This window comes from Oratosquilla oratoria, chromosome 3 (assembly GCF_046742065.1).
Source record: "Oratosquilla oratoria isolate Oo_2021 chromosome 3, ASM4674206v1, whole genome shotgun sequence".
Taxonomy (NCBI): domain Eukaryota; kingdom Metazoa; phylum Arthropoda; class Malacostraca; order Stomatopoda; family Squillidae; genus Oratosquilla; species Oratosquilla oratoria.
The window spans coordinates 13,723,521-13,735,398 of NC_134779.1; the positions used below are offsets into that span (position 1 = coordinate 13,723,521).

The 11,878-nt window shown below is 37.3% G+C and overlaps 1 protein-coding gene across 2 annotated transcripts in view; it reads right to left on the reverse strand.

The window, feature by feature from the left end:
* slmb (beta-transducin repeat containing E3 ubiquitin protein ligase slmb) overlaps window positions 1-11,878 on the reverse strand; it is a 47,935-nt gene that overhangs the window by 18,243 nt on the left and 17,814 nt on the right. For both annotated transcript variants that reach the window (XM_076177035.1, XM_076177029.1), the window contains exon 11: window positions 11,332-11,410. In XM_076177035.1, coding sequence (XP_076033150.1) covers window positions 11,332-11,410 — 79 coding nt within the window. The remainder of the gene's footprint in view (window positions 1-11,331; window positions 11,411-11,878) is intronic.

Here is an 11,878-nt window from a genome sequence, read left to right on the forward strand (position 1 = left end):
TTAATTTGCCCAATTTTTTACTTTTCTCCATTCAGGTTGGTCAAGAACTAATACTTTGGTTGAGAACTGATCTGTTCAACTTGTGAAACACTCAAGAACCAAGGTTCTACTGTGTGTGTGTATATATATACATACAAATCTGTTCCAGAACTGATTTTGTCGAGGACAGAAACAAGTTTAATGATCTGCTGGATACAGCTTTATTAGTGATATTTTCCTACACATTTTTTAATTTGCCCCAATCTTTTATTTTTCTCCATTTAGGTTAGTCAAGAACTAATATTTTGGTTGACTACATGAGTGTGTGTGTGTGTGTGTGTGTGTGTGTGTGTGTGTGTGTGTGTGTGTGTGTGTGTGTGTTTACCTAGTTGTATTTTACGGAATGAGAGCTATGCTCGCCGTGACCCGTTTTCATATCTCTCCGCATCCATTTTATTTTTAAAATCGTGTATATTTTTGGCATTCACTGTTTCTCTGTTCAGTTTGTTCCATACATCAATCATTCTATGTGGGAAGCTATTCTTTTTCAGGTCTCTTCTATAAGTGTCCTTTAATTTCTTTTCATGCCCTCTTGTTTCTCTTATGTCCCACTTTAATAAGTCATCTCTATCGAGGATTTCCATCCCTTTCATAATTCTGTAAATAGTCAATAAATCACCTCTTTCTCTTCTCTGTTCCAGTGTTGACAAATGTAGTTTTACCAATCTTTGTTCATATGTCAGATTTGCCAGTGTAGGTGCCATTTTTGTCGCTGCTCTTTGGATTCTTTCTAATTTTCTTATGTTCTTCTTTGTGCTAGGTTCCCACAATGTTGCGGCATATTCTAGTTTAGGTCTTATCAGTGTAACCACTATTTTTTTTAACCATCTCTTCGTCTATGTAGTCGAAGGCCACTTTCATTGATCTTAGTAAGTTAAAAAGTGTGTGTGTGTGTGTTTGTGTATTCACTTGGTCTTTGGATCACGTGTTGGACTCGTGATCGACAGCTATTTCCCTCCTGGAAGAGAGCTCAGAGCTCGTAGGTCCGATCTATGGGTAATGCTATGACCTTACACACACACACACACCCCCAACTCCCCGCCCACGAGAGTCAGAGTAACGACCCGAAGCGCAGCTGTACCGAAATAATTTCGGCCCTGGGCAGGATTCGAACCAAGCACTACGCACACCACCATGCTAGTAGTTCATCGTTCTACCAACTGCGCCACCGAGTCGTGTGTATGTGTGTGTGTGTATTTACCTAGTTGTATTTACTTAGTTGTATTTTACGGGAAGGGGAGCTATGCTCGTGGTGTCCTGTCTTCATATCTCATTTTATCTAAACTATTTTTAAATTCTTGTATTGTTTTTGCACACACTACTTTTTCATCTAATTTGTTCTAACTGTGTGTGTGTGTATTTACCTAGTTTGCGGAAAGGGGAGCTACACTCATGGTGTCCTGCCTTTGTATCTCGCAGTGTCTAGTTTGCTCTTAAACTCATGAATGGTTTTTGTGCACACTATTTCATTGTCCAGTTTGTTCCAAGTGTCTACCACTCTATGTGGAAAAGTGTTTTTCTTCAGACCTCTTCTGTAGCTATGTTTTTTATTTTCTTTCCATGTCCTCTTGTGCTTGTCCTGTCCCAGTTTAACAAGTCCTCTCTATTGAGTATTTCTGTGCCTTTCATGATTCTGTAGATGGTCAGTAGGTCACCTCTCTCTCTTCTTTGCTCCAGAGTCAGTAACTCCAGTTTAGCCAATCTCCCTTCATATGACAAGTTTACAAGTGCAGGTGCCACTTTTGTTGCTGCTCTCTGGATTCTTTCTATTTTCTTTATATTCTTTTTGGTACTGGGTGACCACAATGTCGCCGCATATTCTAATCTAGGCCTTATCAGTGTGACCAATATCTTTTTCATCATTTCTTCGTCCAAATATGTAAATGCCACTTTTATTGATCTTAGCAAGTTGTAGGATACTCCAACAATTTTGTTTATCTGTTTGTCATAGGACAAGTCATTTGAGATAATTACACCCAAATCTTTTTCGGATCTCTCCTTCTTTACCTCCTTGGTTCCAATTTTATATTGTCCTGATATTCTGTTTTTGCTTTTTCCAAACTCCATTATGCCACACTTTTTAATATTGAAGTCCACTTCCCATTTCTGACTCCAGTTCCATACCTTATTCAGGTCTTCCTGCAGTGATTCGCAATCCTTTTCAGTTTTTACTTTCCTTAACAGTTTGGCATCATCTGCAAAGAAGCTCATGTAACATTTCACATCATCCATGTCATTCACATAAATAGCAAACATTATTGGAGCCAATACAGATCCTTGCGGTACTCCACTGATCACCTCTTTCCAATCTGAATATTTTTCTCTGAGCACTACTCTCATCTTTTTTACCAATCAGGAAGTCCTCCATCCATTTTAGTAGGTTCCCTTGTATCCCTCCTATATGTTCCAGTTTTTTTAAATAATTTTTTGTGTGGTACTTTGTCAAAAGCTTTTTGTAAGTCCAGGAAGGCACAATCAGCCCATCCATTCCTTTCTTGCACTATGTCTATTAATCTTGAGTAGAAACATATTAAGTTTGTGGTACATGATCTTTCTTGTCTGAACCCAAATTGTCTTGGGTTTATTATATTGTTGTCTTCCAGGTGTTTTACCCATCTATTCTTGATGATTTTCTCACAAATTTTGGCTATAGTGCTTGTTAGTGAGACTGGCCTATAGTTAGTTGGTTCTTCCTTGTTTCCTCCTTTATATATTGGTACAATGTTAGCATTTTTCCAGTCTTTTGGTATTTTTCCTTCTTTGAGTGTGCAATTTATTATGTTGTGTATTTTGTCCATTAGTTCTTCTTTGCATTCTTTTAGAATCCAATTTACAATTCCATCCAGGCCATGTGATTTCCTTACGTCAAGGTTTGATAGGTGTTTTAATATTTCTTTTTGTGTTATTGTTATCTCGTTCATGGTGGGAGATCGCCTTTCATTACCTTCGTTCCAATATTGTGCTTTCTCTCTAGTGAAGACAGATCTGAAGTGATTATTCATGACTTTGGCCATTTCTAATTCTTCTGTCTATTCTATATTCCCTTGGCGTAGTTTCACCATTTCTTGCTTGCTTTTAAGTTTGCCATATGGTCATATCCAGTAGTACATTTGTGTGTGTGTGTGTATTTACCTAGTTGTATTTTACGGGAAGGGGAGCTATGCTCGTGGTGTCCCGTCTTCATATCTCATTTTATCTAAACTATTTTTAAATTCATGTATTGTTTTTGCACACACTACTTTCTCATCTAACTTGTTCCAACTGTCTATTACTCTGTGAGGAAAGCTGTTCTTTTTCAGATCTCTTCTATAGCTGTCTTTCTTGATTTTCTTTCCGTGTCCTCTTGTATTTCTATCATCCCATTTTATTAGATCCTCTCTATCAATAATTTCTATGCCTTTCATGATTCTGTAAATAGCTATCAAATCTCCTCTCTTCTTTGCTCTAGTGTCTGTAGCTCAAGTTTTGCTAGTCTCACTTCATATGATAGTTTTGAGTGTTGGTGCCAATTTTGTAATTGCTCTTTGTATTCTTTCAAGTTTTTTTATACATCTTTTTGTACTTGGTGACCACATTGTTGCTGCATATTCCAATCTTGGTCTTATCAGTGATTAGTATTTTCTTCACCATTTCTTCATCCAGGTATGTAAATGCCACTTTGATTCTTATTAAATTATAAGTTTCACCAAAATTTTTATTTATTTGTTTCTCAGGTGACATATTATTCATAACAATGAATCCCAGGTCCTTCTCATTTTCAACTTTTTTATACTTTCTTCTCCCAATTTATATGATCCTGTTATTGTTTTTGCTTTTTCCAAATTCCATTATACTACACTTTTTACTATTGAACTCCATCTCCCACTTCTTACTCCATTCCCAGACTTTATTTAGATCACTCTGTAGTGATTCACAATCTTCTTCCGTGTTCACTTCTTTTAATAGTTTTGCATCATCTGCAAAGAAGCTCAAATAACTTTCAATTTCTTCATCCATATCATTAATATATATAGCAAACATTATTGGGGCCAAAACTGTTCCTTGTGGAACACCACTTATTACTTCATCCCTATTAGAGTGTTTGTCTCTTATCACTACTCTCATTTTTCTTTCTTGCAAAAAGTCTTCCATCCATTTAAGCAGTTTGCCCTGTATTCCTCCTTCGGTTTCTAATTTCTTAAGCAACTTCTTATGTGGTACTTTGTCAAAAGCTTTTTTTTAGGTCTAGAAATGCACAATCAGCCCATCCATCTCTTCCTTGTATTATATCTATTAGCCTTGAATAGAAACATATTAAATTGGTGACGCATGATCGTCCTTGTCTGAATCCAAATTGCCTTGGATTTAGCACGGTTTTTTCTCAATATTTTACCCATCTACTTTTGACAATTCTTTCACAAATTTTTGCTATTGTACTTGTTAGAGAGGCTGGTCTATAGTTGGTAGGGTCTTCTTTATTTCCCCCTTTATATATAGGTACTATATATGCTTTTTTCATCTTTTGGAACTTTTCCTTCTTTCAAGGAACTGTTTATTATGCTATGTATTTTGTCTGCCAGTTCATTCCTGCATTCTTTCAAATCCAGTTTGCTATTTCATCTGGTCCATGCAATTTTCTGACATCAAGATTACTCAAGTGTTTCATTATTTCATTCTTTGTTACTTCTATTTCTTTCATAGGGGGGACTTTCTCTTTCCATTCGACCTCTTCAGGTTGTATGTTCTCCCTTGTAAACACTGATTTAAAATGCTTGTTCATAATTTAAGCCATTTCTATTTCCTCTGTGTATTCAACTCCTTCTTGTCTTAATTTCTCCAAATCTTGTTTGTTTTTCAGTTTGTTGTTTACAAATCTGTAAAATAATCTTGGTTGATCTTTACATTTTTCTATGACATCTTTTTCATATTTTCTCTTTTCCTCTCTGCACACTTGTACATATTCATTTCTATATCAAGTATATATTTTTCATTTTTCAGGCCTTTTGTCTTTTAACTCTACAACTTTTGCTGTACCAGCACTTAATATATTCTTTTTCTTGTTTTTGTCTTGGGACATACTTTTCCACTCCTTTTTTGTAAATTTTATGTCAAAATATTCCATTTCTCTTCCACTGTTGTTTCTTCTTTGTATATTTCTTCAGTTTTCTCTTTGAAAGATTTCTCTTATTTTATCAAAGTTTGTTTTTTCATACATTCTTCCTTTTCTATATTCTTCATTTCTTTTCATGTATTTTTCCTCATTTAGTTCCAGTTCAATCAATATGTGGTCACTTTTACTTATTGGTGTTATATATTCAATCTCTTCCACTATTCTAGGTTCAGATGTGATTATTAGGTCTAGTCTCGATGGTTCTTCTTCATTTCTATACCTAGTGTTCTCCTGTATCCACTGTGTCATTGTATGGTCAACAATCAATCTCGAGTAGAACATTTCCCCATGAGCCGTCTCCACCCTTTACTGTCATCTCTTCCCAGCAGACTTCTTTGCAATTAAAGTCGCCCATCATAACTATTCTTCCTCCATCTTCCATTATCTTATTTAATGTTATCTTTGTGTCTTCCAACATACTTTTATGTTCACTCTCTTCCCACGAGGCTGTTTTTGGAGGCACATAATTTATCACAAACTTTCTGCTCTTCTTATCTCTGCCTTCAACTTCGATCATAATCATCTCTACTGTATTCTTTCCATATGTGACACATCTTACGTTTATATCCTTCTTATGTCCGGTTCTTTTTCCTTCAGATAATCATTCAGCTCATTCAGTCCTGTTATTAATCCATCTATATTTGTGTAAGACACTTTCAGTTTTCTACAACTTCCACTGTATTCTCTGTTTCCCTTTTGTTTTTCTCTAGTATGTCGTATTTCCTTATTTTCATATTCACTACTCTCCAATAGAATTTCTCTTTTTCTGACTCTGTTCTGTTCTCGTTTTTTTCCTTAGCTTCATGTCTTTTCTTTTTTTCCTCCTCTCTTTCCTCTTTATTCATTTCTCTTTTTATCCATACCTTTTTATATTGTTCACTTGTTGCTAGTTTCCCTGTTTTTGCTAAGATATTCTCTGCCGTCGTTTGTGACCTGAATTTAATCGTAATTGGTCTGGATTTATCTGTACTATACTTCCCGAGTCTATACATCTCTTTAATTTGTTTCATGATTTCAGGTTCATCTTCCTAAACTAATTCTAGTAAAATGCTTACTTTTTTTTTTCCTCATTCATTCTTGTGGTTCTACTTAGGTTATATTTCTCTTTCATTCCTAATATAATTATACATTTCTTTTTATCTGCTAAGTCCCTTACTATATTCTCCTTCTGTCTCATCACTTTAATAACTGAGTCTTCAGTTTGTTCTTTCATTTGCTGTTTAACCCCTTCACTCCGGGGCACATCGCATGTCTGGCAGCATTAGCTGCCAGACGTGCGATGTTGCGTCATAATAATCGCATTATACAAAATAAAGTCACTGCTCAATCGCTCATTCTCTTTCACCCGTGAATTTTGATAACCATAGAAAATATGAAGAAGCCAGTTTAGAGAGAACAAGGGTCACGCAGGTACAACTACAATAAATATAATAAAGACGCCGACATCATCGCATACCCACTTGCTCCTCATGATGCCTACGTAGGCGTCACCGTATGGAAGTGGTTATTTATGTCAGTAAATGCAACTCTACTGTTTTCTTGGATCTTTTTCCAACCCTGTGCTTCCTTTGCTATGGCCTCTTTATTGTCTTTATTATTCCTCTTTAATTCCTCATTCACCTTTTTAACTTCTTTTAACTGCCTTTTTAAATCTTCTATTTCTTTAGTTAAGTTTTTGGCCACCTTCTGAAGTTCTTCCAGTTTTTCAACTCTTTGCGCAATCTTTGCTACGTTACCAAATCTCTTCTTCCAATGTACGGTCATTTGTTCAAGTTTTTCTTCTAGTCTTGCCAATCGGGGGAGGTTGGTATTCTCCCCCCCCCTCATTAATTCCCTGGAAATTATTTTCTTCGCCTTCCATTGTGCTGCTCTTATCTATATTTCTAATCTTAATGCTTTTACTGATATTTTCGATTTCCCCAGTGTCGTCAGCTGATCTTTTGTTTACATTTTTTCTGCTGTCAGGGGGAGCCCGTTCGTCTCCCTCCTCATTTTCTTCCATTTCCCTCAGTAATCCCTCCCCTTTCATTACCTTTTTACTACACCACGAGATTTCCCCTTCCCTACAAATATAATAAAGTACTTCCTCGTAGTTGAGATCCACGAAAAATGCGTTTTTTCCCGGAGTTCCAATCCACGCCGTGAATCCGACGAAAGTGTGTGTTTGTGTGCACATACACATAAATAAAATTGTTGCCTGAAATTTTACTTAACCCCTCATCATCATGCTCTCCCACAGATATCTCTTGAAAGAAACACTCATTTCTTGTCTGAATTAAACAATTGGGGAATTGCATATGTCACCAGTTCATAAAAGAAAAGGAATAGTTGCCATTATTGTCTACTCTCCTTACATGAAAAGGTGGAGAAAATACAGTCAAGAGCCAGAACATCAGCCCCTTGATACTACACCTCTTGATGGGGCTAAGAAGGTTGATAGATTTCAAAGACAAGTGAAAGGAAGATGATTTTCTCCAACATCCACCTTACATGACCACCATTTTCAGGTACCCATTGACATTTACAATAACCAGAACTTCTGTCCTTGGGGACAAAACTATGCTGAAGAAGTTAAGCCATACAGGTGATAAAGGAGAACTTTAAGTAGGACAGCCGAAAGGGGATACAATATAAGCTGAAAGTGATCATCATTGTTTCTTGAGTGAAGACTAGACTCCAATAACAAAAGAACATTTCATGTCTCTGGTCTACAAGGATGTCACTAGTCCCTAAATTATTGACTTCATACAACTAATACCTATGCTTGTGTAGCAGAGTCCATCAAACACCTCATCATAAGTAAACAAATTGAATGCAAACAGCCCTTCTATCTTAGCACTTTGGAAAAGGAGAGTTGCCTTGTCCTCTTACGCACTGTTTGGGTCAAATGCAATACAGTCAGGGACAGCCCAACAGCCAGAGCTATGGTAACCCACCTCCCCTTCTCATCCATTCTAAATAAAGATGCATAATAAGAGTGTCATCCCTCTATCCATTCATTACCTCCATTCACTCTAAAGCCATTTCATATTCATCCATAGCCCTCTTTATTCCATACTTTACATTCTTAGTCTTCCTTTAAAGTTTCCTTCTGCTTTCCATACTGCCTTTGCCAGTGTTTCCTCATCCATTCATTCACATGAACACCTCTCTCTTAGCCAACACCTCCCTTCCTACCTATTCTTGGCCTCATCTCCCCCACATCAAATCTTGTCACATCTTTCATAATTCTCAAACATGAAAAATAAATAAATAAATAAATAAATTAGTCTTCTTTTTTGCATCCCACAAATTCCAAGTCTCTATTGTATGCAAAGCACCATGGGTACAATCACTGTTTTATACAACTTGATGCTCTGCATTCATCTGAAAATGCCCACTTCATTCCTTACAACCATTTACTCCTCCACTCCTCCATTCATGATTATACATGACCCTAATTACTTAAAAAAACCCACTTCCTCAAGCCCATCACCATTTACACTCAAACTCAAGTTCATCATTCCTTGTACATCCTAACCAATTCCCATTTGTCTTCCCTTTTATCTAAGCCTGTTGTGGATCAAGGCCATTCGCTGCCCCCTGCTTCAGTCAGAGGCAATGCAGCAAAACACAGCACCTCTACAGCATGATCCAACAGCCAAAGCTGGCTAACTACCACCACTTCATTACACGGCAACCCTGTCTTGTCCACTCACAATTAATATAGAGAAGACAAGGAGAAATCCCTCTAGGCCACATCAATGCATCACCCATTCACAACCACTCTCCACACACACCTAACTCTTGCACTCTTACTTCCCTGTTCAATAGACAACCCCCTTTCACCTAAGGTCCCCATCACCCCATCCCTCTATCCCATTCTCAGGCTTCCCCTGAAGTTCATTCAATAAACCTTTGCTTTCCAATCTTTCTTACACTCTTCTTTCCATGTACCTAAACCATCCCAGGGTTCTTTGATCAACCCTATCTCCCAGCTCTCTTCTCAACCAAAACTCTCTGCCTCACTTCCTCATTTCTTACTCCATCCACCTATGTAACCCCTAACATACTTATTAAACACTTCATCTCTGTAATTAGATCCCTAATACCCTCCTCTGTCCCAGCACAAGTGCAGTGTCATTAGAAAGCAACAACTGGCTCACCTCCCATTTCCCTCTACTTTGACATACCATCCCCAAACCCACATCACATAATGAACTTCACATTTACCTCCCATACTAGCCCATCCATGTACAAATTGAACAACCACGGTGGCACTACACAACTCTGGCAAGTACCCACCTTCACCTCAAACCACCATTCCCAACCCTAACACAAACTACTATTCAGGTAAAAGCTCTCAACTAATCTTTACAGCTTTCCCTGTAACCCACACAGCTGCAACATCCTTTCACAATGCCTTCCTGTTGAACCTGTCATAAGCCCCAAAATCCATAAAATCCAAAAAGACATCTTTACCTTTTGCCAAAAATTTCTTACATATTACCTTACTACAAAAAATTGATCCACACATCCTCTACCTTAATTAAACCCACATTGTTCATTTCCAATTATTCCCTCTGTTACCCTACTAATCCTCTCATATCCCATATGCCTTTCCAAATGCACTATATGGACCAATTACTGTAAACTTACTACCAAAACAAATACACACACACACAAAAAAAAATTTATGCTAGAGATGCACACACCACAACTACAGAAATCATCCACGGTCTTTTCCATAATGTTGACAACTGTACATTTATTCTCTTGAGGCATCTATGAGCCAACCATAGGACTACCACTAGATTTTCTGGATTAAGTTCTTCAGTTAGAGAAATTTGGGTAACTACGTGAACAGAAGTATTCTCACATATGCATTTTCTCCATCAATCACCTCTTCATTTCACTACTCATATCCCCTACCTACTCCTAACTTTCAAGTTAAAAACTATTTAATTCACATTACAAGTTCCAACACCCTCTTCAGTGCTCTCTACATTTATTTCATTTTGTTCCACAATTCCTGACTTCACCTTGATATCCATCAACCACCTCACCCTTTCACCTTACTCAGCCTTTTGTATAATGTTTCTCTCCCAACAACCCACCTGAAAAATCTCAGCTTAATCTCCACCAATGTAACATCCTTCTTCCCAATCCACTCAGAACATCAGTGTTCCTGACGACTAACTCAACTCCATCTGGAGGTGCACCTGGTTACCAGACTGGGCCCAAAATCTTACTTCTGACTGTATTTCCTCCACCTTTTTACATAAAGAGAACTGGCTACTCGCAACTGATCACCTCTTCCTATTACTATATGCCAGGGAAAAAGAACAAGTCCAACACTAATACAACACAGACAGTACCCATTGTTTCCTCCCAGAAAAATCTATGGAAGGGCCTCAGGACCATTGCCAGCCAAGGCAACAATTATTATTGTTATAGCAACCAAAATAAATATTCCTTACAACTTCTTGCTCAGGAATTATCTCAATATGCCATGAGAATGGCAATTTCTTGTCCTAAAATTTCAAGAACATCTACACAGGCACAAAATTTGAGGCAAGTTGTGAAGAACTTGACTGGGGACTTTTGGCCCTCCCATACAAGACTAAAGGCAACATAATGAATCTGAGAAATATTTTTATTTTGTTATCTGTACTAAAAAGGCCATATGAGCCATGGGTCTCCTGCACAAGAGACCTGGGGCAATGGATTGATTGACTCCTGAAAAGGCCTTCTAAAAACAGAATACATTAACTCCTTCTGTTGCATTTAACAACTTAATTTATTCCAAATAGTGCCAGATGATTCTATTCAGTGAGTGGGACTGGATTTTTTCTTAATATAGACCCATTACTGTGTCCAAGAATATATACCAAATTGTTAAACCATTCACACAAATTATTCCGAACAACAGGACAGGAGACAGACATTACAAAATCCAAACTCATCTTCACACCAACAAATACAGGAATAAAACTTGAAAATGTAAAACCATAAAACAAGGGCAAAACTTACAGCCACAAAAATTTCCATGAGCTCAAGTGACACCCACACCCACAAAAAACACGAACAAAACAAACTGCCCTGCACGTGTTACAGCCAATCACAAGAGCACAAGTAGAATACACATAAGGAGCAGCTCTTACCACCAGTGTGCGAAGACACAGAGTTCCTGCAGGTTTTCTCGGATCTAAAGCTGCTGGTAGATCCCAAACTTTGATCTTCCTGTTAAAAGCAGGAGACAAAGTGGCAATGAGTACTGGATCTGGTAACATCTCTGGATTATATCTCATTAATGACAGTATCCATCAACCTTATTAGTAAATTGGACAAATATTAATATTTGCAATAACTGTTATTCAATCATATTACCATAGTCAGCATCTTCTAAAGATGGAGAGGAAAAAAATATAAATAATAATAATAATAAATAAATAAATAATATAACAATCCAAACTATATTAATTTTTTTCAACTACTGCCTATAAAGTGAGGTGGTAGGAAAAGAAATTCCTCACCCACTTTTTCACCATTTCCTTCAATACTCCCTGCTTAAAGTGTATGAAAACTGTACCTATCTCCTTTCCTGGCAATAATGCCAATGTGTCACCAACACACATGGAAAAGGTCACTGCCTTCATCTATACATTCTACTCAACATTCTGGCTACAAGCTCCTATGGCTTCATTGACC